The following is a 25,967-nucleotide window of genomic DNA, read 5'->3' as shown; positions in this document are numbered from 1 at the left end:
AGCAGGAGCTGAGCTGATGCAGAGGTCATGGAGGGGGCTGCTTACTAGTGTGCACAACATGGCTTGCTCAGCCTGCTTTCTTACAGAACATAGGACCACTAGCCCACAATGAGTTGAACCTTCCCCATCAATAACTAAGAAAATGCAGCCAGCTGGTGGTGGCGTACAGATTTAACAGAGGAAGGCAGATCTCTGAGCCCAAGGCCAGACTGTTCTACAGAGTGCGTTCCAGGACAACCAGGAATACACACAGAAACCCTGTCTCAAAAATAAATAAATAATAAAAATAAAATAGAAGGCCTACAGCTAAATCTTATGGAAGCATTTTATCAGTTGAGGTTTCTTCCTTTCAGATGACTCCAGCTTGTGTCAAGTTGACATAAAAACTAGCCAGGATTGTGGGGAATAGCTAGAAGTTCAAGAATGGCCCCTGCTTTGGTCAGAATATTTCCCTGGAGGATAAGAAGCCTCCAAAATTCCAGGAGCTACAATGGAGAAGCAGAATCACACACATTAAAGAAGCCAAGGACAGGTTAAGAGCCAGCCTGAGACTAGGAGCCAGAAAGGGGAAGCTTTCTAGGAAACAGAGAAGGGCATCCAAGGATGGAGCAAGGAAAGGAGGATGGTTCCCCTGAGCTACCTTCATCTTATGCCTGAGGCCAACAAGTTGGAGAGGGTCTAGGAGAGGATCAAGGGCTGAGCTGGGACCATAAGTGGACGGAAGGACGGTGGCAGGAGGTAGCAGAGGGATGGAGCTGCAGAGTTTAAGAAGCATGGCCAGATGCACTAATTATAGGCACCAAATGCCAGGCCAGGAGCGGACTGTTTGTCCTATGGATGCTAGAAGCCATGAAAGGGCAGCAATGGGGCCAGCTCTGGTGTTAGAAGCCCAGGATGGGATGGACAGTGGGTGGAAAGGCCAGGGTGAAGGCTGGACTGAAGGTCCAGGAAGGAATATATGTAGCTCCAGATGGGTGTCTTGCCACAAGGCCACCTCTAGAGCAGCCTAGAGGGGCAGGAATGGTGGGGTGGGAGTTGATGCAGACCAGGGCCATCCTGAGGCAGGACCAGTGACAGCATTACTAGAACAATCCAGACGCCGCTGTGCTGGGACAGACGCACAGGGAGCTGGGTGGCAGATGAGGCTGCAGTCTGGAGGATCTAGGGGCTATCAGGGAAGCAAAGCTGTTGGTGCCACTGGTGGGAATGTAGCTGAGGCAGAGTAGCAATGGGCTCAAAGCACAAGAGAAAATGCGTATGAGCCCATGCAAGCCCAGAGCTCACCTACACGTCACCTGGCAGATACGTATCTGGAGATACGCACGGTTACCAAAAAAAAAAAAAAAAAAAAAAAAGCGCAAACCCAAAGATCCATGGATGACTGTGAATGAAATAAGCTATAGGTAGGAGGCTGGAGCCTTCTCCAGCATGTCATGTGTCACACACGAGCTACAGGCTTTGCAAGACCAGCTTGCAGACTGCTGTTGCCCTTCGTCTTCACTGACAGGAGAGCAGGGATGGGGAGATCAGGGAGCTTCGTGTGGAGCTACTACATCCAAATCCCTGGACGCCCTGAACAGTGAGCTCTCTGGGGACCCACAAGAACTGAGGGTTTAGAGGGATGGAGCCCCAGGGAGCCTAACGAACTCAGCAGCGAGAATACAGGAGCCAATGGTTGAAAACAACCAGCTACAGACACAGCTCCATCCTGTAAAGTATAAAGATGGCTCTGCAGGTGCTCCTCCTCAGTCATCTGGTACACGCAGGTGCTCCTCAGTCAGTCTGGTACATGCACACATTTTGAAATTCATCACACACACACACACACACACACACACACCTTGCTGTGGAGGTCACAGACACCCTGAGAGCCATTAATCTACTTCCACCACACAGATCTCAGGACTGGACTCAGGCCATCAGGTCAGTGGCACGGCTAGCTGCCGAGCCATTCCACTGAAGCAAACGCGAGGACACTGTAAGAGAGCACATCTCCCATCTGTCCTGTTTTCTCTGTCCTTCCGTAGTTCCACTCCCAACCACCTCTATAATTTTTAGGAACTGCAAATGAGAAGCTCTGCTTCCGTGTTTCTCGGCCAGGCTCAGTTGTATCCATTTTCCCGTAAACATGGCTTCATTCTGTATGTCTGAAGACAACTCCACTGTGTCTGTTTTCCTCACCCCCTTTGCAGTCACTGGACACCAAGGGTAGTTCCGTGCTCCACAGCCGTGCGGGAGTTCCTTTGTGGAGCACTGACTTCCAGAACTTCCAGGGCCATGCCCGTGGCTGAGATGGTTTGCATCCCCACAAACCATGAGTGTTCAGCATCATACACACCCTTCCCAGTACTTGCTTTAACTGGCTGGGGTGAGCCAGAATCTCACCTTAAACGTTTGCGGTTTGAACTCAGGGCCTCGTGGGTAATGGGCAGGCACTCTGCGCCACACTCCAGCCTTCACTTCGCTGACAACCTGCGAACAGGCTCCATCCTTACTGCCCTCACCCTGACAGGCTGTGCATTCCAGTAGCTCCTTTACCCCTTAAGCTGTTTGACAGTAATGGAAATGGAACAGAGTCTTCCTTAGACGTGCTGGGCAAGCATCTAACCACCAAGCTATACCCAGCCCAGAAAGCAGCACCTGAATTTAGACAAAGGGTTAAGATTTGCATAGCAAACAATCCAGAAAAAAAAAAGTCAGTCTGTACTCTGAAGTAATCAGGAAAGAGGTCAGCACAGGAGACGGGGGCAAGCCTCTGTTGCTGCCATCCTCCTGGTCACCATGTCAGTAACAAGATACGAGGCCACCATTCCATGCACAGCAGCAAGAGGACATGAACTGGACAAAGCCCTGGGACCAAGGCCATTTGTCACACTACAGCATGCAGGGGTCTGAGGGCACGGAGGCCCAGGAAGGAAACAGCACTGTGACAGGTGGCACTGCAGCCTTTCCCAGCCCACCCGAGAATGGTCTGTTGGGGAGGAGGCTTTCATAACTGGAGCACTGTGCCATGGTATGAGTCCCAGCTAGCACTGTTCTGAGAGGCTATGGAACCTTCCCAGGTGGGTCCCAGCTGGAGGGGGAAGCCCTTGAGGGCTGGGCCTGCAAAAGTGCTGCCTGACCCAGATCGCTGCTTCCTGTCTACCCTGGTAGCAGCAGTATCACAACCTGGTTTGCATGAACTAAGCAGCAGCCCTAGCAGACCAACCCCACAAGGATGAGCAAAACCCTCTGCACCCACAAGCCCAATCAGCCTTTCCTGCCATCAGCTGCTCCCGTCAGGTCGTGTATGGTCACAGCACAAATGAAACTCCAACTCCAGGTTAGACCTCACAGGGCAGGTTCAAAGTGCAGAGAATGGCCTTGGTTTTGTGATTTGTTTTGTGAGGGAAGAGTGTTAAGCAGCCCAGGCTGGCCTCAAACTGGCTAAATAGTCAAGTAAGATGTTGAACTTGTGATCCTCCTGGCTCCAGTCTGAGTACTCTCCTGAGTATGTGCCACCATGCACAGCTGGCGTATGCACTGCTGGGAGTGAACCCACAGCTTCATGCAGGGTCTTGCTATGTAGCCCAGGCTAGCCTTAAAGTCACTATGTAGCTAAGGCAGCCTTAGCCTACTGAATGCTGGGATTCTAACTGATACCCATGTACCAACACACAAGCCCATCCAGTGAGGGCCAGGTCCCAGTGCAAGCCTTATGTGAGGATGAGGGAGACAATATGAACGTGTGCAGCTGCTGGGCCAGCAAGTGCGGATGTGCTGGGAAGGGAAGTGCTGGGAAGGGAAGAACTCGGAAGGTGTCACTGCTCACAGGAACTTTAATCTGCCCCAGGCATTACTCTATACCGCTCCTAAGGAAGCCATTCAAACATAAATCAGGCAAAAGGCAGGAAGTGAGCTGAATGGTGGCCGTTCAGGGGACAGTTTAATCAATAGCCACACAACACAGCTGAGGCCACACAGCCCATGACCACACACGTGCAAGTGCACAGTCAGCAGTAGCCGCTCAAGCCTGGCTCTCCGAACACGCACACAAATGACGAGACAGACTAACGAGGAGACCCCCAATCCTCTCCTGCTGCTGTGCTCAGACAGGAAGGACGGTGCTGGAAGTCACCATGGTGTTCTGGGGCAGAGAGCAAAGCATGCCACGTGGAAAGTGGCTGGAGGCTTCAACACACTGGGCAGGCAGACCCAGCCACCAGCAGCGGAGGCCTCCAAGTGTGACGGTGAGGAGTGCATGGGGGATGGGGACAAAGGCACAGAGGCTGGAGAGAACCTGGCATGTTCCCAAACTGCATGGTGGAGTGGGGTAGGGCGGGGCTACTGCATGTTTAGCAAGGGACACAGCGCCACATGGCAGGACATAGTAGCACAGCACCCGGGAAAGCTGGTGGGCCTGAGGTGGCTACAGGGAGGTGCACCCTGGCTCTCAGCCAAAAGAGAGGCTTGGAGAGAGAATGAAGGCCCTACAAGAAGGCTGCAGGCTTCTGGGGAGAGCCTTCCACGTTCATGCAATACGCAGACAGAGGGACAGGAACTCCTTCTTGGACTGGCCAAGGACAGGATGCTCTGGAGGACTCTAGGTGCTTCTCACCGGCCGCTGCCCCCACCCCCACCACCGCCCTGGCCCCCGGCGTCCGGTGCTCCAGACATCATGAGGAACAGCACAACTGGAATGATGTACATCCACTGCAGGTGGGACAGGTGGACAAAGAGACAGACAGAGAGGAAGGGATGTAAGTGGTGAGGCTGGTCCAAGATGGGGGCGGTGGAAGGGTGGGGCTGGGTCCCCTAGTCACTACAGGCAGGGCCAGGGCAGGGGCAGGAGTAGGAGGGTGTGGGCAGAGGGCAAAGTGGGCAGGGGTCTGGGTCCTCACTTAGGCCTCCGTTGGCGCTGGCGCAGGCCCTGGGGCAGCAGGACGCAGGGCTGTGAGCAACACGGCCCCCCCCAGGATGAGGTGCCACTGAGGGAGGGAGGGAGGGAGGCAGGTCAGTGGCCTGGCTGTCAGAAGAGCCAGCCCTGAAGTAAGTGCAGAGACACAGGGCTGAGGTTTGCCAGGACTTGGTTCCTGACATGGGAGCTTCTGCGGCCCCTACGGGAAAGGGGCTTGGCTCGTGTTGCGGGCCTCAGCGCCCTTCCACCTCTCCCTTGATCTATGCTGGCCTTGCTGGCTCCTTACCTTGTTGGGCCTGGCACAAGTCTCCAACCTCAAGGGATGGAAGACTTCATACAGCTGGCCTCCTCAGGAGAGTCCGCCCTTCACACTCCAGCCCCACTCCAGGGCCTGGGCATTACAGACTCCTCAGGCCAGCAGGTGCCCTCCTGGGCTCCTCTGCAGCCCCACCTGTGCCTCTTACACCTACTCCAGGGCTGCCGGCCTTCTGGCCCTGCCTCACATGGGTCTGACCTATTCAAGCTCCCTCACTTCTCTGCACACTGGGCTGCCCCTTCCCTCCTGGCCCTCCACGCATGCCCACAGCTTGTCTGTCCACACCCAGCTACCTTCCACACCGCTCTGCTCCCAACAAGCTTGGGTGCCTGTGCCTGCAAATCCCCAGCCCAGTCCAGACTATGAGGCCTCGAGAGCCACTCAGCCCTTGACAACTCAGGTGGGGTCCACAGCCCTCAGCCTCCCACCAGAGGAACACACACAAATCATCTGCTGGGGGTAGGGAGATGTGGAAGGAGCCGCACTCACGTATTTGGCAAAGAAGGACTTCTGCTCCTGAGGGTTCTTGGCCTTCTGGGCCTGCTCCATCTCCAAGCGCTCAATGAAGGCCGCAGTCTCAGGGCTAAACACGGGAGGGGGGGAAAGGGGCAAGGTAAGGGCTAGAGCCCCAGTACCAGGGTGCCTGAGGCAGCTGGTGGCCCTGGCTCCCCCAGCACTCACCCTGGCGCGGTGCCGGGAGGCCGCAGCTGCACAGACGTGTTGAACAGCTCCAGGTCCTCGTCCTCCACCTCAGAGCCCCGGCAGCCCCCAGGGTGAGCAACCACTGACAGTCCTACCACGTTGCCAGCCACATCCACATGCAAGGTCAGCTGGTCTGAGAGGTGAGACTCCACCAGGGAGCACTACGGAAGATGGGGAGGGTGGGAACGGTCAGAGAGAGCTGCCCAGCTCGGCTGCACTGCCCCACAGATGCACAGGAGAGCCCCCACCCCCAAGCCCAGGTCCTTCGGACCAACACTGACTACAGGAATTCACACTCTAAAGTTTCTCAGGGCCTCACAGTGAGGGGCTCCATGAAGGGTGGGGACACTGAGCAGGCAGGAAGGAGATACAGGCAGTCCTCATCAGTGACTTACCGCTGGGACAAAGGAAGACACATAGCCGCCAGCTTCTGAACCATCAAGTACCCCAGGCCGCCTGGGGACCCGGACCCTGTAGAGGCCATTGACGGCAGCCACATCCTGCAGGGTATGCAGAGACCCATGAGGGGCCAGTGTCAGCCCAGCAGGCTGGTCAAGAGGATGCTTCCCCAGTCTTGCTCTCATAGCACGCCACACACCCTGGCTGACAAGCGGGGCTTCCCACACACGCATACTCCCCGGTGGAGAAGTCACCCGAGACATCATTGCCACGTCAGCTAACGTGAGCATCCAAGCACTATGAAGACTGGATCCAGGCACACGTGATCCTCCACCACACACACCTAAACCCAGCTACACAAACGGTTGCCTGTGGGAGTGGCTAGGACAGAGAATCACATGGAGGAGACCAGGTGGGGAGGCCTCTCGCTGCCTTCCTGCACACAGAAGGCACCGAGGCACATGGCCACTACAACAAAGCAAGTTCCCCTGCCTCCCTCATGCTGGGCAAACACAACTTGTCAGCTTTCAGTGGGAACAAGGACAGAGCCCAACCCACACAAGGCTGAAACTTGAAAGGAGCCTCTTGTCCTGGGCTCTTTCTTGGGGCGGCAAGAAGGTACCCATAGGGAGAGGTGGCTGAGTTAGGCATCAAGCCCTTTCAGCTGCAGGCAGCCAACCCTGGGGCCCCAACCTCACCCGGAGCCGGCCCCGCTCCTCCTCACTGAGCTGCCGCTGTGTTGCCGACAAGGTACCGTCCTGCTGGTTCCAGAGCAATGAGCCACGCTTCTGGAAGTTGGCTCCATCACCTGTGAGGAAATGGGCTCAGTACCAATTCCCTCAAGTGTGACCTGCCCCACCTCAGTGACGGCAGCTTCTTTCCGCACTTGTCTGCTGTCGGGCACTGCACTGCTACACAGGGCAGCCCAGCCTGAGGCCCCCATGGCCTGCACTGCCTTCTAACGACTCTGGGGTGGTTACAAGAACTCTCTGGTCAACTGGGGCCTGACTCTCACAAGTGCCTGACTCCATTAAGGAGCCATAGGCACAGTAAAGAGCAAGCTCTGAGCCGACTGGTCACAGACCCTTTAGTCAGGCAGATATTGAGGCTAGTACAGTTCTGCCTTCCCTGAAAGAGGGGACCCTGTGGTGCTGCCCCAGACCTGTTTCCTTTGCTGTAAAACGGGCCAATGCTCAGACCCTCTGCCTCACAAGACTAGGAGCAAAGGCAGGACACAAGTCAAGGTTAGAGAAGTCTGCTCTGACATTCCTCCTTCAGTTGACTGGGTCTGGGGTTGTTCCTACAGGTCGGGGGCAAGAAGGAAATTTTATATATGTTACATATATACACACATAACAAACACGCACTCATAACATACTGTGTGTGCATATGTATGTATGTATACACCCAGATGTGTACATGTGATGTTAACTTGTATTTAATTTCTGCAAAAGACAGTTTTATTAGCGCAAAGCAACTTTTTTATAAGGGCGATGCTGTCAAGGTCTGAGAGCTGGACACAAGCACGAGTAGTCAGAGGCCCTGATGGCTACTTTCTATTGTAACCAGACACAATCTAGAATCACAAGGGACTGTCTAGGTCAGGCTGGGTCGTGGGTGTCATCTGTGGGCGAATGTCTTGATTGCATTCATTGAAGCAGGAAGGCCCACCCACTGCAGGCAAGACTGGTCCCTGGGTTTTTATCGTGAACTATGTTAAGTGTACAGAGGGAGCTGAGCACAAATGAGCAAGTGTGCATTCATCCTCTCTGCTCTGGCCTGTGGGTGTGACGTGAACAGCTGTCTAAAGTCCCTACTGGGAAGGGCTGGAACTGGAACAGTGAGAGAAAATAAAATTTTAATGTGGAAGGCAGAAAAGAGACGTGCATGTGCTATGGAGTTTGTGACCCTGGGAAGAGATCAGAGACTCAATCCAATTACAACTAAAAGGCTCACTGATTAGCGGCTAGGAGAACGATAGCCTTAAAGCTGAATCTCAGGAATGTCATGAAGGAGAAGTATGGGGAACGGCTGTTAACAGCAAAATCCACAAGAAGACCTTCAATATCTATGCAAGCAGGTCAATATGGGCCTGTTCTGCCACGTGGTAAAGGCAACCCAAAACAACCTTTGAGTATCTGTGTAAGCAAGTTACAGAAGGCAAAAAACAATTAGCCATATGATAACAAGAAGATGATCACAGCTATACATTTTTGGGTGGGGGTCACTGAGTCAGGCTGAGAACATCCAGGTGTCGGGAACAGTTAGTGGGTATCAAGATAGATGCCTGGCTTAAAACGCAGTTTCTTTAGCCATCACACATGTACATTTATGCACATGTACACATACACATGTACCTACACCCATGTATACACATGTGCATGCATATGTGTGGTGTATATGTGTGTGTAATTTCCATTAATAGAAATGTAACCCAAGGGGGGGTGGAGAGATGGCTCAGAGGTTAAGAGCACTGGCTGCTCTTTCAGAGGTCCCTAGTTCAATTCCCAGCAACCACATGGTGGCTCACAACCATCTATAATGAGATCTGGTGCCCTCTTCTGGTGTATAGACACACACCCAGGCAGAACCTTGTATACAAAATAAATAAATAGTCTTTTTTTTAAAAAAAAAAAAGAAAAAGAAAAAGAAAAAAAGAAATGTAACCCAGGCCCTTGGACATGCCGGGCAAGCACTCAATCCTTGAACCCTTGAAGCCAGGTATGGCCATCTAAAAATAGCTTCTCTTCACCTATCGGTTGTCTCCACCCTCTCTCCAACAGACAGGCTGTTAGGTCCCACTGGATATGTATAAGGTTCAAAACACACTGAACTCACCAATCTCAAATGAATGCTCCAGCAGCAATCCCACAGTACCACAGCCCTCACCTTCACGACCATCAGTCCCAGCCTGTAGGAGAAACAGGAGCCCAACTCAAATTCTGGGCAGGGCAGAATCAACTGGCCATAGGACAGAATGGCAGATTGAAGGCCTGTTCACATCCATTTTCAGGTGAATATTCTGAGATTTTCACAGCTCAAAAGAAAACCCTATAAACACGTTGAAATGTTACTCTCGTGTCCAAGACCCAGGCCGTTATCTTTTGTTTGCTTGTTTGTTTGGCTAGGGGTTTTAAACTTTTTTGGCTTTTGTGTTTATTTTGAGACAGGCTCGCTGCATTGCCCAAGCTAGTCTCCAACTCATTCCTTCTGCCTCCAGGGCCTAGAGATGGTATTACAGGCCGCACCACCAGGCTCTGCTCTCCAGGTTGAGCTTTTCCTTCCTGAGCTCACAGGCACTGGCTTCCTCTGCATAGATGTTAATACCCTGACCATTCACTGCCAAGAATTCCACCCCCTCTTCAGTACATCCTTGATCCTACACTTTTCTTTTCATGTTCTGTAACAGTCTCACTAAACCACTCCCAGGCTGATCTAGACGCAAGACGATCCTCCTGCCTCAGTCTGCTGAGTGCTGGAGTTACAGATTAATTGTCACCGCCAGCAGCTTCATTTTTTGGTTTGATTTTGAATTTTGTGTATGGGTGTTTGCTACATGTACATGCCTGGCAGGCCAGAAGAGGGCGTATGATCCTCGGGAACTGGAGTTATAGACAGTTGTGAGCAGCCAGGTGGGTGCTAGGAATCTAACCCAGGTACTCAGGAAGAGCGGCCAGCACCGTTTTTTGTTTTAGGGGGTTTTTCTTTAAGTTTTTTTTTTTTTTTAAACAGGGTCTTAGGAAGCCCAGGCTGACCCTGAACTCCTACAATGTCAGAACCCCCACGCCAACCAAAGCCTTTTACGTCTTAATTTCAAGCTTCTCCTACTCAATGGCTCCTGTAGGACCTGGCTTCCTCGTGCATACTCAGAAATAGGATTCCATCCCTAGCGCTCAGGGACTAGCGCTATATCTATATTATTTATTGAGTCAGGGTCTCACTATGTAGCCCTGGCTGGCCTCGAACTCACCTGTCTCTGCCTCCCGAATACTGCAATTGAAAGCGTGCACCATCACACCCACTTTTTTGTATTTTTGAGACAATGTCATGCAGCCCAAGCTGGCCTCAAACTCCTTCCTTGATCCTCCAGTCTCAGCCTCCTGAGCACTGGGATGAAAGGTGTGCACAACTATGTCAAGCCAAGTTCTTAGTCAGCTTCGGTTACAAACAGACCGCATCCTCTCATGAATATTCACGATGCGAGTCCATCTAGAGCCTGCAGGAGGCCGCCCCGCCCCTGCTGCCAGCACTCACCCCGCGTGCGGCGGACCCGACCCGGCAGCCGCTGCCTCGGGCCCTACTTGGAGCCGCGGCGGCTACCAGCAAAAGCACAAGCAGCCGGGCAGCCCCAGCACCCGCGGTCACCATAACGAGGATCTGAGAAGAGCCGAGCGCCGTAAAGCACGCTGGGAACCGGAGTGCATCCTGAGGCTCATGCGCCTGCGCCGCGTGCCGCCCATGCGCACTAGCACTCTTTCCTCTGCCTCCTCTTAGAGCGGCCATTTCTTCATCCGGGCCTCTAGGGCTCACCCCTCCGGGCCCCACTTCCTAGGAGAGGCCACGTTCGTGACGCCACGGAACGCTAGGTGCTCATTGTGAGAGCATAGGCGCTAGACCCCGCCCCTTACCTTTCTGGCCTTGACTCCACCCCGCGTCCCCACCCAGGGCCGGGGCGTGGCGATGAAGGGCGGGCGCAAACCCAAGCCGGTCCCCGGCGGACCTGGTGAGGCCGGGTCAGATGGAAGGCAGGGGAGGGGAGGAGCCGGGCCGGGAGGGTTTGGCCCTGGTGAGGGAGCTCGGGAAGCATGGGGCCTGCAATGCGGAGGCCACTGCCTCGCGTGCGCCCCCTGCCGGGGGACTCGTACCTGTCCTTCTGGGGTGGATGCCAGCTTTTCCCCGCTGCCGACCGCCCCCTGGTTCCAGCTTACGCCCCGTGCCGCCCTGGGCGCCTCCAGCGACACCTCCTGAGCGGCGAGTTCGACCAGCTGCGCGACTTCCCCATCTTTGAGAGCAACTTCGTGCAGGTGTGGAGCCCCGGACCTCCGCCCATTTGTTTACGGAGCCCCTGCTCTGCGAACTGTGACTGCCCCCCATGATCCTTCGCCTTGTCGATCTCCCAAGTGTTCCACATAACCCCTGAACCCTCTCACCTCATATCGCCAATCTTTTGGCTTGTTAGTGGCTTCAGAAGCCTTTGTCTCAGTTTCATTGACTGTACACACATGTGGTTCTTATCCTTTAATCCTAAAATATTTGGTCCACACCCTTCGTTTTTCTCCTGTGGTGCTGTGGATGGTACCCAGGGCCTCGCTCACGTTAGGCAGGAGCTCTACCACTTCGCTTCACCCACAGTCCCGTACTAGGGGATTCTAGGCAGGTGCTATATACTGAGCCACATCCCCAGCCCCTGACCTGCTTTCAACTCCCCTAGTTCTTGACCCTGTCAAGATTTCCAGCACCCCCCAAATCCTTGTTTAGTTCTGTTCTCCGTCTTCCATCCTCTAACCTCTGGCCCCAGGTGACCCGGTTTGGAGAAGTCGCCAACAAGGTCACCATGGGGGTGGCAGCCTCTAGTCCAGCCCTGGAGCTGCCAGACCTGCTGCTGTTGGCTGGCCCTGACAAGGAGAATGGACACCTACAGCTCCTCGGGTGACTGCCCTTCCCGGTCCCAGCCTCCTCCCACCTTACAGCCACCATTCTGCTATCCAGGTTTGGGGGACCAAGAGTACCAATACTTGCCAGGCCTGTCTACTCAGAAAGATGACAGGGAAGTTCACAAAGGTCAGAAGTTAGGCGAGAGGAGGGAGGTCCTCGATGACAACACAGGGTCAGGATGGTGACAGTTTATTACAATGCTTTCAGCTTCCCAGGTGCTCCTCAGTCCCCAAGAGATAAAGTCAGGATCAGAGCCCAGGCCTATGGCCCAGGGTCCCACAGAGCAGGCCAGAAGCTGGGACTAGAACCCGAGGCCCTCACAATCCTGGTCTCCAAGTATTGCGTTCAAGTCCACTGCTACGCTCTGCTCCTCTCACTGAAAACTTCACATGCGGAAATCAAGCACCACCAAGTACAAACCTCACACTTAGAACATCCCTTTTCCCAGCCTAGACCCTGCCCTGCTTGAGCCACAAACATTTCCATGCTTGGAGTACATGTGCACACTCTGGTATTCTTGTGGGACCTGCATCCTCTCCCATCATATCTCAGTTCGTGAAAGACAGCGAGGAAACAGAAAAAGGCCATGCCTAATGGTACAAGCCTGATATCCCAACTACTTGGGAGGCTGAGGCACAAGTTCAAGACCAGCTTGAGATATAAGAGTGACTTCTAGGCCAGCCTGGATAACTTAGTGATACCTATGTCTCAAAAAAGTAAAAAGGGACCACTAGGGGTTCAGTAAAGTATTTTCAGGACAAGCATGAAGATCCGAGTTTGAATCCCTAACAGCCGTATAAAGAGCCTGGCACCAGCTGGGCATAGTGGCACACACCTTTAATCCCAGCACTCAGGAGGTAGAGGCAGGTGGGTCTCTGAGTTTAAGGCCAACCTGGTCTACAAGTTCCAGTCAGCCAGGGCCAGATGAGACCTTCTCTCAAAAAAAAAAGGCAGAAGGGGAGAAAATGTGCCTGACTTCTCCCAATTATCTCCTTACCCAGTGGAGAATATTACTCAAAGCCGTTTTCTGCCCTGGTAAACTGCAGTTTCCAACAACAGTGTTTGAATATTAGATGCAAGCTTGGGGTCACCTGCTTGCTGCCAACAAAGTGTGCGAGACTGTCGGTAATCCCAACCCTCAGGAGGTGGAGGGAGGAGGATCAAATGTTCAGGGCCTGGGTGGTTAGTACAGTCAGTTCCACACCAACCTGGACTACTGATAGCTTCCACATCAACAAAACAAAACAAAACCCTGTTGGCAATTAGCCCCACCCCTACTCCAGGCTACTCCTGGATCCAGACTGAGCCAACTGGACTTGTCCAACTTGTCCCTGTGGCTGGGTTTTCTTGAATAAGTCATTAATCCCAGAGCTTGGGATCAAACCTCATTGTCTCCTCTGTGCTGTGCCTCTGTCTCCTCATCTGGAACATGGGGGGGGGGGGCAGTGCACGACAGGACAGTCCTTCCTGTTTGTGTTTCATGAAGCACCTAGCACAGTGTGAGCAATGTGTAAATGTCATCAACTGCTGTGACATTTAGGGGACATCCATTGTCCACTGAAGTTCCGTGACTTGGGTTCACCATGTAACAGGAGAATGTGTTATGTGTACTTGTGTGCATAGAAAGGAGGAGGTTGGACTCAACAGGTCCTAGAGGGGATGTGGTGGCCCACCGCTAGCTCACAACCGTATTTCCACCCACTGCTGCGTGGCCTGGGCCACATTACTCAGTCTCTTGGTATGGTAGCTTCCTTTTCTTTGGACCTTAAATCTAGCTGAAAACCTGAGCAATTTGTTTATTCAAATACTCGACAAGCATTCTTTCAGCGGTTCACCATATTAGGAAAAACAGGACCGGGCAAAATCAGGTCAGAGGTCAGAATTCAAGGAGCTCACGTTGTAGGCACCGGGGAAGAAACAGCATAGATGGAGAACATGGGGTGATCGAAACTATACCCCAAGCAGGCACTTCCGGTCCCCAGGGAGGACCCAGCCTTGACTTTGGTTGGGTCAAACTAAGATGCTAAATATGGCCCTCTGGTGGCCTGATGGGACTCAGGTGAAGGTGCAGCTGCGAGGATTTGGCAGTAGGACAGGACCAGGATGCGAGAGAGAGAGAGAGAGAGAGAGAGAGAGAGCGCCACCTTAGGCATTCCAAGGCCATCCAGAAGTGGGAGTCCCCGAAGGATCGCGACAAAGCTAGAAACACAAGGAGGTGTGCAAGAGGCCGCAACTGAGCCGCCCCTCCCCCGTCAGGCTGTTCCCCTTGCAATTCGTGCAGCTGTTTGTGCACGACGAGAGCCGCCAGCAGCTCAAGGTCAAGTTCCGCACGGGTCGTGCCTTCTACCTGCAGCTGCGCGCACCAGCGGAGACCCGTGACCGCGAGTTCGGTCGCTGGGTGCGTTTGCTCTACCGTCTGCGCTACCACTCGCCCGCCTGCGCCGTGCCCTTCACGCACGAGGACACCGTGCCTGAGGAGGACGAGGAGGAGGAGGAAAAGGAGGAGGAGGAGGAGGGCGAGGAGGGACAGCGGCCCCCGGAGGTGAGAGTGGGGCCACGAGCCCGGGGATGTTGGGCCAGGAAGGATGGAGAGGGACCAGGTAGGCCTGCTGGGGCCTGAACCCTTGGGTTGGAGGGAGGAAGGCTGGATCCTGGATGCATGGGTTGAGGGAAGAGGGCTGAGGCCTGTACTCTTGGATCTGAGGGAGAAGAAGTAGGCCTGGATCCCTGGGCCTGAAGAAAGGGATCTTCCGGCTTCTTAGGGGTTCTAAGGAGAAGGCGACAAGGTCTGGCAGCAGAGTGGGAACTGTGTGGCTGGTATTCCTAGCCCATCTGCCTGTAGGCTCCTAAGAAAGGACACACAACCCTCCCCCAGCCTCCTCTTGACACCAAGTGGGGGCTAAGGAGGGAGGCCTACTCATTGAAGGGGTGGGCTTAGCCTGGCCACACAAGCCCAGTTCCCTGAAAGGGGAACAGGAGAGGCCAGTTCTGGAAGGTGAGGCCTCTTCCCAAGACATCCACAGACCTGCCTATCCCAACCTCAGACCCCTGTGCTGGTCCAGCTCTTAGATGGATGCTCTTCTCCTTAGCTGCAAGACACAGAGGTCAGACTGGACCCGCAGCTCTCAGAACTCTGGGGACTCTGATTCACACCAGATTGGCAAAGGACCGGAGATGAAGACAGCTCAGCTCAGAGCCAGACAGATGAAATTTTGAAGTTAATAAATGTCAGGCTCTTAAGAACGAATACCTAGGTCCTGGCTCTTTAATGCCACTATCACCAAGGCAACAGGCTGCCTCTAGGTCTTCCTCTAGCACGCTGTGTGCCGTTGTGCCCTTGGTGCCCCAGTACCCATTTTCCCCAAGGCTTTTCCCATCGGGTGGAGGTGAAGTACAGAGCCTCCCACATTCTAAGGAAGCAGTCCACCAGTGAACCATCCCCTAGTCCCTGACTGGAGGATTCTATGTAGGGCTCTACTGCTGAGCCCTGCCCCCAAGTCCTCTCTTCTCTTTATTTTTATTTTAATGCAGGGTGTTATTTAATTGCCCAAGATGACTCTGGCCTTCCAGATAGCTAAGATGGCAGGTGTTCCCAAGCCTGTCTTGATCAGCTTGGATGTTCTGTCCGTTAGGGGTGGTGACCAGCCTGATCCCTTCCTTCTGGTAATGTTCAAAAGAGTTCAGGCCATGGGGCATGACTACTTTGACTACTGTAAATGCCATGGCAAAGCAGTTCCCTCGGGAAATGCCATCTTCCAAGATGGCAATCAGTGGTATCTGATCTTTAAAGCTGCCTTGTGGTGGCCATCCCGTACCCCAGAGTGACTAACCTCACCCACAAGCAGACAAGAACTGCAGATTCTGGAAGGATGGACACATGATAATTTGAGTAATAGTATTTTATCATCATGATCATTCTAGAAAGCTGACCGCCATTCCAAGGGTTGCAGAACTGATGTCTGGGCTCTGTTGACTGTCCTGACAGCTGTCACTGTGGCACTGCAGGAGAAATGAGAGATGGTGAGGCAGCGGGAGGGGGCTGCACCGTGACTTCCTGCAAGTTCCCAGGACCCTATACTGCATGTATCCATGTGACCAGCAGAGGGGGCAAGAGAGTTCCCAGCCAACAACTGTCCCTGAATACCAGATGAGAGAGCCGTGTGTGTGTGTGTGTGTGTGTGTGTGTGTGTGTGTGTGTGTGTGTGTGTGTGTGTGTGTGTGTCTCTCCCTCTCTCCCCAGGGCTACAGGTAGCCCCAGCTGATGTGACTGAGAGTAACCTTGAACTCCTATCCTGCTTCCTTCTCCCATGCACCACTATGTGTGGGGATGGAACCATGGCTTTACACTGAAGCCACATCTTCAGCCCCACAGCTTTTTCTTTTCTTTTTTCTGGGAAGGAGCCTCATGTAGCCCTTTTGAGAAAGGGTCTCATGGCATCTAACTTTCTACAGATGAGGCTGGCCTCAAGCTCTTGATGCCCCTGCCTCCAGCACCTACAACTAGGGCTACAGTTGTACTTTGCCGTGCCTGGTCATTTTATTTTGCATTTTTCATTCTAAAATGTATTCATTTATTTTATGTCTATGTGTGCCTGCTTGAGTTTATGAGATCCAGGTGCATGCAAGAGCCCATGGAGGTCAGAAGAGGGCTTTGGAGCCCCTGGAACTTGGAACTACAGATGGTTGTGAGCTCCCATGTGAGTCCTAAGAACCACTTTATAGTATTTTGATAAGATCATACTGTGTAATTCAGGCTGATTTAGCGTTTGCTCTGTAGCACGGGTTGGTATCAAACTCTTAATTCGCCTAACTCAGCTTCCTCAGTGCTGGGTGACAGATGTGTACCACACCCCTGACAGTTTAATGTTGTTTTAAATCCCACATGGGGACGTCCTGAGAAACTACTGGCTATCAGAAGTCAGAGGGAGCCTGTAATGGGGGATACATCTGAGATGACTTAGTCACCCACAAAGAAGACTGCAATCCAGATCAGCCTGAATCCAGAACGAGGTCACTGGGCCCGGGGAGTGATCCTTGAGGGGCTAGAGTCCCTGTCCGTGCTTCATGGGGCCAGGCAGATCAACATGGTTAAGTGTCTCCAATCAAGCAGGGTCGGACTATGCTAATGGATACCCTGGGAGAATGGGACTGCTGCTCCCAGCGGTGTGTGTGGACTGAAGCCACAAGGGGGGAGCAGTTCTCTCAGAGGATGGTTCAGTGGGTTCAGAGGCCCAGAGTAGGAATAAAATGTGACTCTGTGGCCCTACCATGGGACACAATGTGGATGAAAATGTGGGCCTCAGGCTGGAGTTAGGGACAGGGCTGAGATACCAGACAATAAATCCACACTGAAGAGACTGGGGTGTGTTGGGGAATAGGAGAGGGTCTCCAGGGGCAAAGGGCAGGAGGCTGGGTGGGATTTGAGAGGTAGAAGATGAAGCTTGAGCTGAGACCTTTGCAGGACCTGTAGCCCCTTCCTATGGGGCATCTGGGTAGGTTTGTCAAGGGCCCTGGATGAGGGTCAGCCAGCGTGGGACCATTTCCTCCTCACCTCGGACATCCAGCCTGCACTCAGCCAGGGCCTCCCCCAGTTCATTAACGGCACGGCAGGAATAGGTCCCTGCATCAAAGGGCGAAGGTCGGCGGATATTCAGCGTCAGGATGCCCTGGTAGTTGGTTATGAGGAATTTGGGGTCTTCATGGATTTCCATCTTGTTCTTCATCCACACCACCTTCGGCTAGGGAGGGGAACCAGAGAGGAAACTGATTTACAGGGATCCCCTGGACAGAAGCCTTGCCACTACCTGGTTGGGGGGACTTGAACCAGTCATCTACTCTCTGACTCCCACTTTCTTCTTCTGTACAAACAAGTACATGACGCCTAGAGACCTTAGGAATCCCAATTTGGCCACCATGATCACCTCCTACCTTTCCTTCCCTGCGCTCCAGCCGGATGACAGGCTCCCCTTCCCATACCCTGGAACTGTCTGTCCCACCCTTCCCCTGCCAGCCACCTGCTGGACAGTCTCAGAACTGCCATATTTCTCTGCCATGCTTACTGCCATTACAGTCTTACATCACCAGTGTCCTCCTCGCCCCACCCCAATGCAAACAGAACTTCTTTGTTCCATTTGCGAAGTACATACGAAATCCAGGAAAATATTTGTGGAATTAATGATGTACATCAGCAAATGGAATGAATGAATGAGCTGAGAGAAATGAATCGACACATGGTTAAATGAGATGGTGGATGGATTTATGAATGAATGAGTATACCCAGACTTGGCGGTGCACACCTAGAATCCCAGACTCAGAAAGTGGGGGTGGAGGATCCTGAGTTCAAGGCCATCCTAGACTACATGAACCCTTATCTAAAAAAGGAAAAATGATGAGGCCTAGAGAAATAGTTCAGTGGTTAGTGCTAGCTACTTTTCCAGAAGATCTGGGTTCAGTCCCAGCACCCACGCCAGGCAGCTCACAACTACCTATAATTCCAGCTCCAGGGACTCTAATGCCCTCTCTGGCCTACGGGAGCACCACACACACAAGGTGCACATACATACACACACACAATTTTAAGGGTTTTTTTTTTTTGAGACAAGAGTTTCTCCTTAGCTTTTGGAGCCTGCCCTGGAACTCCCTCTGTAGACCAAACTGGCCTCAAACTCACAGAGATCTGCCTGCCTCTGCCTCCTAAGTGCTGGGATTAAAGGCGTGGGTCACTACACTCTTGCTAAATTTTAAGATGTTTTTAAAGAAGAGTAAACTTGAGAGTAGGTGACTGAGGAGAACCCCAGGAAGCTATGCAGGTGTAAGTACCCCCCCAGGGTTTCTAGGGAGCGGCACTGTTTTCAAGCTGAACAGAGTTGGGCTGAATGGATGAGGTGTAACCTGGCAGTCATGAGGCAGAGAAGAGGCAAGAAGCTCAGAACTGCCTGACACTTGGCCTCCACCTGAGGAGGCTGCAGTGAGGAGCTGCTAGTGTAGTATGTCTGGGGGCCATTGCTGCTAACGGTTTCCCCAGACCCCGCCCTGGCACCTTTGGGTGGCCTCTGACGGCACAGTTGAGAGCTGCGGTATATCCTGCTACCACTACCCGGTCAGTCAGCGGTGTCAGGAACTTGGGGGCTGTTCGGAAATCATGCTCCTTGTATTCCAGTGGTTTTAAGGTGATTCCTGGGGAAGATGAGATGCCCATAACGTGAGCCCCACCCCAAACCTAGCCAGGGGCCAACAGCCAGGAGTTGCAGCTCAGTGCCAGGCAGCCCTGCACCTGTCTTGAGGATTCGCGCTGTGTTCTTGGAGACACCAGGTGAGTCACTGAGACCGCAGATGTTCTCGCTGAAGATTCGGAAATAGTACTCATTGCCCACGATGAGATCCGACACTGTACAGCTGGTGTGGCGATTGTGTTCGTAGACATTGAACCACTCCTGGAATGGGGACAAGGAGGGACCAGGAAAGGCCAGCACGCGGGCCGCGTGTGAGTAGAGACGCAGGAGAGGCGGGGCAGAAGCAGCAGTCTGTCTGCGGAACCCAGCCCACTCCCACTCGCAGCCACCCTGTCTCCGAGCTTCAGTTTCCCAGCTGTGAAACAGAAAGCTCTGCTCCACTTTTCCCCAGCCTCCGAGGCCCCTCTGTCCCCTCACCATGGTTTTTTTGTCAGCCTTCTGGACAAAGTAGCCTGTGACCTCACTGTTCCCGTCGTCCTTCGGCGGCTGCCACTCCACCAACGCATTGGTGCCCCACACCTCCTTCACCATCACATTCTCCGCTGGCCCTGCCTTTTCTAGAAGAAGGGTTGGGGGGGTCACACACCATCCGAGGGGCCCTGATGTCTGGCACTGCTCCTTCCTTCCCCTCCTGACTTTTTTTTTCTTTTTCTTTTTGACTTGTTGTAGCCCAGGCTGGTCTCAAACCACTGTGTATCTCAGGATTGGGTTGATCTTCCCGCTGCCACCCCGTGAGTGCTGAGATCTTAGGCACACACCACTACACTTCGTTTACCCAGCGCTGCGGATGGGCCTTGGGCTCTCATGTATGTTAGACAAGCACAATACCAACCGAGCCCCTTCCTTGCCCCACCTTCCACCCTTCCTGTTTCAAACCTCCCTTCTGTCCCTTTGGTCATGTTCCTCCAACTCTCCAGTCCCACCGAGCCTCTCCCCTACTCCGATTTCCCTCTTCTCCCATTCCTACTGGCCTCCTCCACCTACTCCTGACCCTGGTCTATCCCGCCTCCCCAGGCTCCAGCCTCGCACCCACGACCCGGATGCGGATGGTAGCAGTGTCCTTCATGTTCTCAATCTGCACACTCAGCTCATATTCTCCAGAGTCAGAGCGGGCCGCCTGGCGTATGAAGAACACCGTGTCGAAGTCACTGGTCCGCACATTCACACGGGAGGTATCCAAGGGAGCCCCACCCTTGGTCCACACCACCTGAGGCCGGGGCTTGCCCTGTAGGACAGAATAAATGTAAGGTAAGTGAGCTCTTCAGGCCTAAGGGCATGGTTAGGTGATAGATCCATCACTGCATCCTGGACCTGACACCATCCTGGACTTGTCTCGACCCTACTCCAGGCTCTGACCCCTGCCAGCTCTGGCCCTGACTCTGTTTGACCCCAACCCTATCTCTGACTTCCACCCTGACCTGCAGCCCTATCCTTGACCCCCAGCTCTGACCCTGGCTCTGACTTAAGCACAAACAATGGTATTGGCTATGAACCTGACCTGTTCATAGCCCAGTCCCCAACCCTACCCCTAGCCCTAAGCCTGATCCCAACGCCAACCCTGTCCATAGCCCCAACCCCAGCCCTGGCCCTGTTCATAACCTCATCCCAGCACCCACACTGATCCCAGCTTAAGTACCTGGAAGGGGATAACAAGGTTGATGGCTTCCCCCACTTTGCGGATATAGGTCTGACGCAAGTGGCGGGGGAGGCGGATCTTGGGTTGCTCTGAGGGTGTGAACAGAGGGGGTTGGTGTTGGGCTGGAAATCACTTCAGGGGGATGATGACCTCATCTGGGGGACCCTGAGTCGGGACTGGGTGTCACTCACCCACAATCTCTCTAATGGTGACCGGCTGAAGGAGGGTGGCTGGCTCACTGCGCCCTGCAATGTTGACCCCAACAACCCGGAAGAGGATCCTGGCTCCAGTTGGAAGATCCTTGACAGTGAAGCCACACCGTTCCACGGGTTCCTTGTTAGCCGGGACCCATTCCTCAGCTGGGGAGAGGAGTCACATGTGGACCTGGCCTTCTGCACGGCTTTCCTCACTGTCCCCAGCAAACCCATCACAACGAGGACTCAGTGAACCCCAGCATAAGTGGCAGCACTGGTCAAGCCTTCCTGAGGACAGCATGGAGGACCACACCATTCCGTCGTGGAGACAGCACACCTGCCTCAACACTGTGACCACATTTCAAGGACAAGGAAACCGGGGGTCCTAGGTAGAAGCTATTTGAAATCACATAGCTCAAGCCTGATGCAAGAAATTTCCAGGGTAGGAGGGTGGAGTGGTGGCCAGCTGGAAAATGAAGCAGGGAATGCTGGGAAGAAACTGATATGGACAATATTGTCACTTTCCTGTGTGGCCTGACGTGGTGCTCACAGTTCCGGGTCAAGACAAAGGTTCTGAATCATAGACCAAAACCACATAGGCAGCCGTAGTGGGTAGGGCTGGGGCTGCTTGATTACTGATATGGCTGGGCAGACGGTGTCAGTGTGGTGTCCTGACTGCCAGATAAGCAATGCATATAAGATATTCTGTAGCCAGGACTGTGAACCCCACGTCGGGCTGTGTGTGTGTGTGTGTGTGTGTGTGTGTGTGTGTGTGTGCGCGCACGCGCGCGCGCCTGCCAGTATGCGTATACATTGGTGGGTAAATGAACATTTGAGTGTGAGTACATGGTTTTAAGGAGTATGTGTGCACTAGTGTGAGTGTGCATGCTGATGTGGGTGTATGCAAGCACTTGTGTGTGACTGTGAGTGTGGGGGGTAATGAAGCAGAGGTGGGGATGGGGACAGCAGAGATGACAGTTACACAGATGGTGGGGAAGGAAGAATATTAAAACAGGGAAGAGAGGAGAAGAGGAAGGAAGGGAAGGAAGAAGAGCGGGAAGGAGGTAGAGGAAAATACTAGAGAGGGAAGAACAGACCGATAAGGAGTCATTGCTTCATAGAGGGGTCCAGACTAGCCCGGGAACTATGCCGGCCCCCCATGCAACTCCCAAGTCCACTCCCTGGTTCAACACAGGGCCTAGTGCCACTCACAGCCCTCCAGGCAGTACTCCACCAGGTAACCATCGATGCCGCCAGCGCCAATCCTGTCTGGAGGCCTCCACTTGAGTGTGGTGGTGGTGTCCGTCACATCCTCCACAATGAGGTGCTGGGGTGCACTTGTGGGGGCTGCAGGAATCCAAAGAGAGGGGACCAAGAGCCAGTGAAGGAGCAGAAGTCAGCAAGAGAGGGCAGGGGTCAGAGGCTAGTATCACTGCGATGGGTCAAAAATCAGTGATCAGGAAAGGGCATGAGGGAGATAAGATAAAAAACAGAAGCCAGCGTGGTGGTGTACACTTTCAGACCTAGCACTGGGGAGGCAGCAGCAGGAGGATCTCTGGGGGTTCAAGGCCAGCCTGACCTACAGAGCAAGTTCCAGACCAGCTAGTACTACAGAGAGAACCTGCTTCAAAAAGACCAAAAAAAGAGGCGGGGGTACTGGGGCTGTAACTCAGAGGTAAAATGCCTACCTAGAATCTACCAGTCAGAGGCTGAGGGTGTGGCTCAGTAGTAGAACCCATGTTTAGAATACCTCAGTGAGGGGTTGAATTTTTGTGCATGGTCCTGGATTCTATCTCCAGCAACACACACACACACACACACACACACACACACACACATTTCAAGCTCTGTGGGTCAAAGGTCAGGTATGGGATTGGAGATGGATGTGGGGCAGAGTCGGTGGGAGGGGCAGGTGTGGAGGGACAAGCCATTGTACCAATGGGCATGAAGGGCTTGGTGTTCATGCTGGGCTGTGAGACACCAATGGCATTGACAGCGAAGACCCGCATCTCATAGAGGACACCCTCGATCATCTTTGTGGACTCGTAGGTTGTTTCAGTGAAGACTTCAAAGTTGAGCTTCATCCAGCGCTGGGAGCCTTTCTTCTTCCGCTCCATCAAGTACCCTGTGGCTCCCCAAGCAGAAGGGTTTTGGGGGTTGTAATGAGATCTAATGTCACATTTGGGACAGGAAGGGTCACACAGAAAGGATCAAACAACCCACATCAAATTGACTCTCGGCTTCCCAGAGCTTTCTGGGGGCTACCATTCTTGGCCTTGGGAAGCCAAGGTCACAGAAATCCCCAGGCTATGAGATTTATTTCCAAGTCACTAGGGAACAATGAATCCTGGGAAAGGTTAATGGGGTCAAAGTAAGAAAGATGGAAATCTGGCCGGGCATGGTGGTGTACACCTTTAACCCCAACACTCAGGAGGCAGAGTCAAGCTGATACCTCTAAGTTTGAGGCCAGCCACAAAGTGAATTCTAGGCCAGACAGAGCTACACAGTAAGGCTCTGTCTCAAAAGGGATGGGGTGGGGCAGTAAGACTCTGTATCAAAAGGGGTCAGGATGGAGGCTGCAGATGAGACTCAGTCATTAGTGCTGGCACAAGTGTGAAGGCCTGAGTTTGGATCCATGGCACCCACATAAAAGCTGGCTGTAGTATGTGCTCGAGATCTCATGGCTGGAGACAGAAAGTTCCTTTAGCCAGCCAGTCTAGCCCAACAGGTGAGCTCCAGGTTCAGTGAAAACAATCTCAAAAAATAAGGTGGAGAATGGTGGAGGAGGGCACTCACAGTGGACCCGGCCTCTGCATGCACGGGCACGCACACATCAGGAGACCCAGGTCCCAGAGAACTTAGTTCTTGGGGGAGACCCACAAGGAAGCTTTGGGCTTGGGTGAAAGATGAATCAAAGGTTAGGAAACACGGAAGTCACAGGGACACTGGTACACGGATGCTGACCTGTCACTGGCTGTCCTCCATCATACTTGGGTGGCTCCCAGACCAGAATGGCCCAGTCTTCTCCAACTGAGGTGACACGAACGGCCTCTGGAGGGTCAGGAACATCTGGATGGGAGTGAGGGACAATAAGAGTCAGGGGTACCCTTAGAGGCTTCAATGAGCCACCCTGTGCATCATCCGCCTTGGCCCCTGCTTACCCACAACCCGCAGGAAAATGGAGGCCACGTCTTCACCGGCAGGGTTGGTGACTTTGATGGTATATCGGCCCTCATCTGCCCGTTCTGCACTCTCGATCACAAAGCTGCTGCAATCTGGCCTCTGCTCAATGTGTGTCCTGCCCTCCGTCGCTGTGAACACCTGGACAGGGCCACCCAGCAGCCAGGCATGGCCACGTGTGAATTCTGACTCGGAGAGCTCACCCTGACTTTCCTCACTCATCCTTCCTGTCCCCACACACCCACCCTCACTACACAAGGTCTTGTTCCCAAGAGTCCTGTTTATCTGTAGGCTAAACAACCTGACACTGCTTTTTCTCTCTAAAGCAGGTTTCTCTTATGATGTAGATGCCATTACACTTTCTCTGTGGTCAACGATAGCCTTGAGCTCCTGTTCTTCCTCCCAAGTGCAGAGACTGCAGCTGTGAACCAGCGTGTCTGATCCGTGCGTACTGGGGTAAAACCTAGGGGGAGAGCCCTGCCTGGAATCCCAACCACTCCATCTGTGTCTCAAGTCTCCTCATACTCTTTTTTTTTTTAATTTTATGTTAAAATTAAAATGTTAAATGTTATCACAGACAGTTGTGAGCTGCCATATGGGCACTGGAAATTGAACCCAGGTCCTTTGAAAGGGCAGCCAGTGATCTTAACGGCTGAGCCATCTCACCAGCCTACCTCCTCTTACTCTTAAGGCCACGTGAAAGTCGTCACTTCTTCCAGGGAGCATTTTGTATGCTCCTAGATCAAAGTGACTTCACATTCCTACAGCTCCTGCTCTCTGACCCCCATATCTCAGTCTTGGACATCTTGAGAAGCAACTTTGGCTTCCATCACCTCCCTCAAAGGACTGCATCTGATGAGGGTGGCACCTTCAGTGGTTAGCTGCGGAGAAGAGTGGATAAACATGGAGCCTTGCTGTCCATGTTCCAGAAGAGAGGACCTCAGTGCTGCTACAGTTTGGATGAATGTTACCCAAAGACCCATGTCCTGAAGGCTTGTCCCAGTCCATCACATTACTGGGAGGAAGTGGAGCCTTTAAGTGATGGGACCTAAAGCCCGAAGATGATGGTGTATCTTTGATCCCAGGAGAGGCAGGCAGATCTCTATGAGGCCATTCTGGTCTACAGTGCAAGTTCTGGGATAGCCAGGGCCACACAGAGAAATCCTGTCTTGAAAAAAAGTGATGGAGCCTATCAAGAGGACACCTAGTCATTGGTAAGAGGGGATGCCATTGAAGAGATGTTGGGGCCCTGGACCCTTCCTCTCTGTGTGTTCCAGCCATTATGAGGTGAGCATCTTGCCACCACAGTGTTTAACCTGGCCACAGATCCAAGGGAGAGGAACCAACCAGGGGCTGGAACCAGGAACACACATATATAGTGTGTATGTAGATAGACAGACAGACAGATAGACAGATAGGTAGATAGGTAGATAGATAGATAGATAGATAGATAGATAGATAGATAGATAGATAGATAGATAGATAGATAGATATAGCTCTGGTATTGATTATGTTAACTGAAAGCTAACACAAGAGATCTGAAAATCCCACTTCCCTGGGGCCAGGACAGAAAATTCAAAGCAGTTTTTTGATAAAAGGATGAATCAATGATGGTAGTTGGATGGGACTTTTTTGGGGAGTGGGTGGATGGTTGGGCAGGTGGGTAGGTGAGTGATGGATAGATGGATGGATGAATAGGTAGTGGGTGGATGGATTGTATATAGATGCAATATAGATGTGGGTCGTGGGTGGAGGG

The 25,967-nt window shown here is 53.0% G+C and overlaps 3 protein-coding genes across 7 annotated transcripts in view; 1 reads left to right on the top strand and 2 right to left on the bottom strand.

Annotated features, from left to right (window-relative positions):
• Positions 1–3,800: 3,800 nt before the first annotated feature.
• Positions 3,801–10,804, bottom strand: Emc10 (ER membrane protein complex subunit 10). 2 transcript variants are annotated; one of them, XM_048438169.3, is made up of 8 exons: positions 10,569–10,804; positions 9,153–9,225; positions 7,013–7,122; positions 6,311–6,415; positions 5,895–6,076; positions 5,703–5,796; positions 4,881–4,967; positions 3,801–4,692 (listed from the first exon to the last, which is right to left on the bottom strand). In XM_048438169.3, exons 1-7 carry the CDS (start codon positions 10,680–10,682, stop codon positions 4,881–4,883), a joined length of 765 nt encoding a protein of 254 aa, XP_048294126.1. In that variant the 5' UTR covers positions 10,683–10,804; the 3' UTR covers positions 3,801–4,692. The 2 variants fall into 2 exon arrangements, with proteins under 2 accessions (XP_048294126.1, XP_048294125.1); XM_048438168.3 differs by lacking the exon at positions 4,881–4,967 and having other exon boundaries at positions 10,569–10,799.
• A 47-nt stretch (positions 10,805–10,851) lies between these two features.
• Garin5a (golgi associated RAB2 interactor 5A) lies at positions 10,852–25,373 on the top strand. 3 transcript variants are annotated; one of them, XR_015736353.1, is made up of 8 exons: positions 10,852–11,338; positions 11,833–11,963; positions 14,226–14,511; positions 19,129–19,281; positions 19,389–19,452; positions 19,871–20,007; positions 20,216–20,449; positions 21,060–25,373. XR_015736353.1 is itself a non-coding variant. In XM_048438170.3 (4 exons), exons 1-4 carry the CDS (start codon positions 11,120–11,122, stop codon positions 15,113–15,115), a joined length of 693 nt encoding a protein of 230 aa, XP_048294127.1. In that variant the 5' UTR covers positions 10,852–11,119; the 3' UTR covers positions 15,116–15,216. The 3 variants fall into 3 exon arrangements, 1 of the variants encoding a protein (XP_048294127.1); XR_015736354.1 differs by lacking the exons at positions 10,852–11,338; positions 11,833–11,963; positions 14,226–14,511 and adding an exon at positions 14,518–16,666; XM_048438170.3 differs by lacking the exons at positions 19,129–19,281; positions 19,389–19,452; positions 19,871–20,007; positions 20,216–20,449; positions 21,060–25,373 and adding an exon at positions 15,059–15,216.
• Mybpc2 (myosin binding protein C2) overlaps positions 15,854–25,967 on the bottom strand; it is a 24,220-nt gene continuing 14,106 nt past the window's right edge. The window contains exons 17-28 of one of the 2 annotated variants that reach the window (XM_085682819.2): positions 24,193–24,352; positions 23,996–24,100; positions 22,968–23,156; positions 22,244–22,378; positions 21,029–21,196; positions 20,838–20,926; positions 20,231–20,426; positions 19,619–19,758; positions 19,243–19,402; positions 19,009–19,145; positions 17,521–17,707; positions 15,854–15,968 (exon numbers count right to left, since the gene is read on the bottom strand). In XM_085682819.2, coding sequence (XP_085538945.1) covers positions 15,958–15,968; positions 17,521–17,707; positions 19,009–19,145; positions 19,243–19,402; positions 19,619–19,758; positions 20,231–20,426; positions 20,838–20,926; positions 21,029–21,196; positions 22,244–22,378; positions 22,968–23,156; positions 23,996–24,100; positions 24,193–24,352 — 1,677 coding nt within the window. In that variant the 3' untranslated portion in view covers positions 15,854–15,957. Of the gene's footprint in view, positions 15,969–17,113; positions 17,708–19,008; positions 19,146–19,242; positions 19,403–19,618; positions 19,759–20,230; positions 20,427–20,837; positions 20,927–21,028; positions 21,197–22,243; positions 22,379–22,967; positions 23,157–23,995; positions 24,101–24,192; positions 24,353–25,967 lie in introns of those variants that run through there. The other variant, XM_085682818.2, reaches the window with a different exon arrangement.

The sequence above is a fragment of the Myodes glareolus genome, chromosome 24 (assembly GCF_982192425.1).
Source record: "Myodes glareolus chromosome 24, mMyoGla1.1, whole genome shotgun sequence".
Classification (NCBI taxonomy): Eukaryota; Metazoa; Chordata; class Mammalia; order Rodentia; family Cricetidae; genus Myodes; species Myodes glareolus.
Note: the sequence above shows the minus strand (reverse complement) of the source record. Positions and strands in the feature narration are given on the sequence as shown.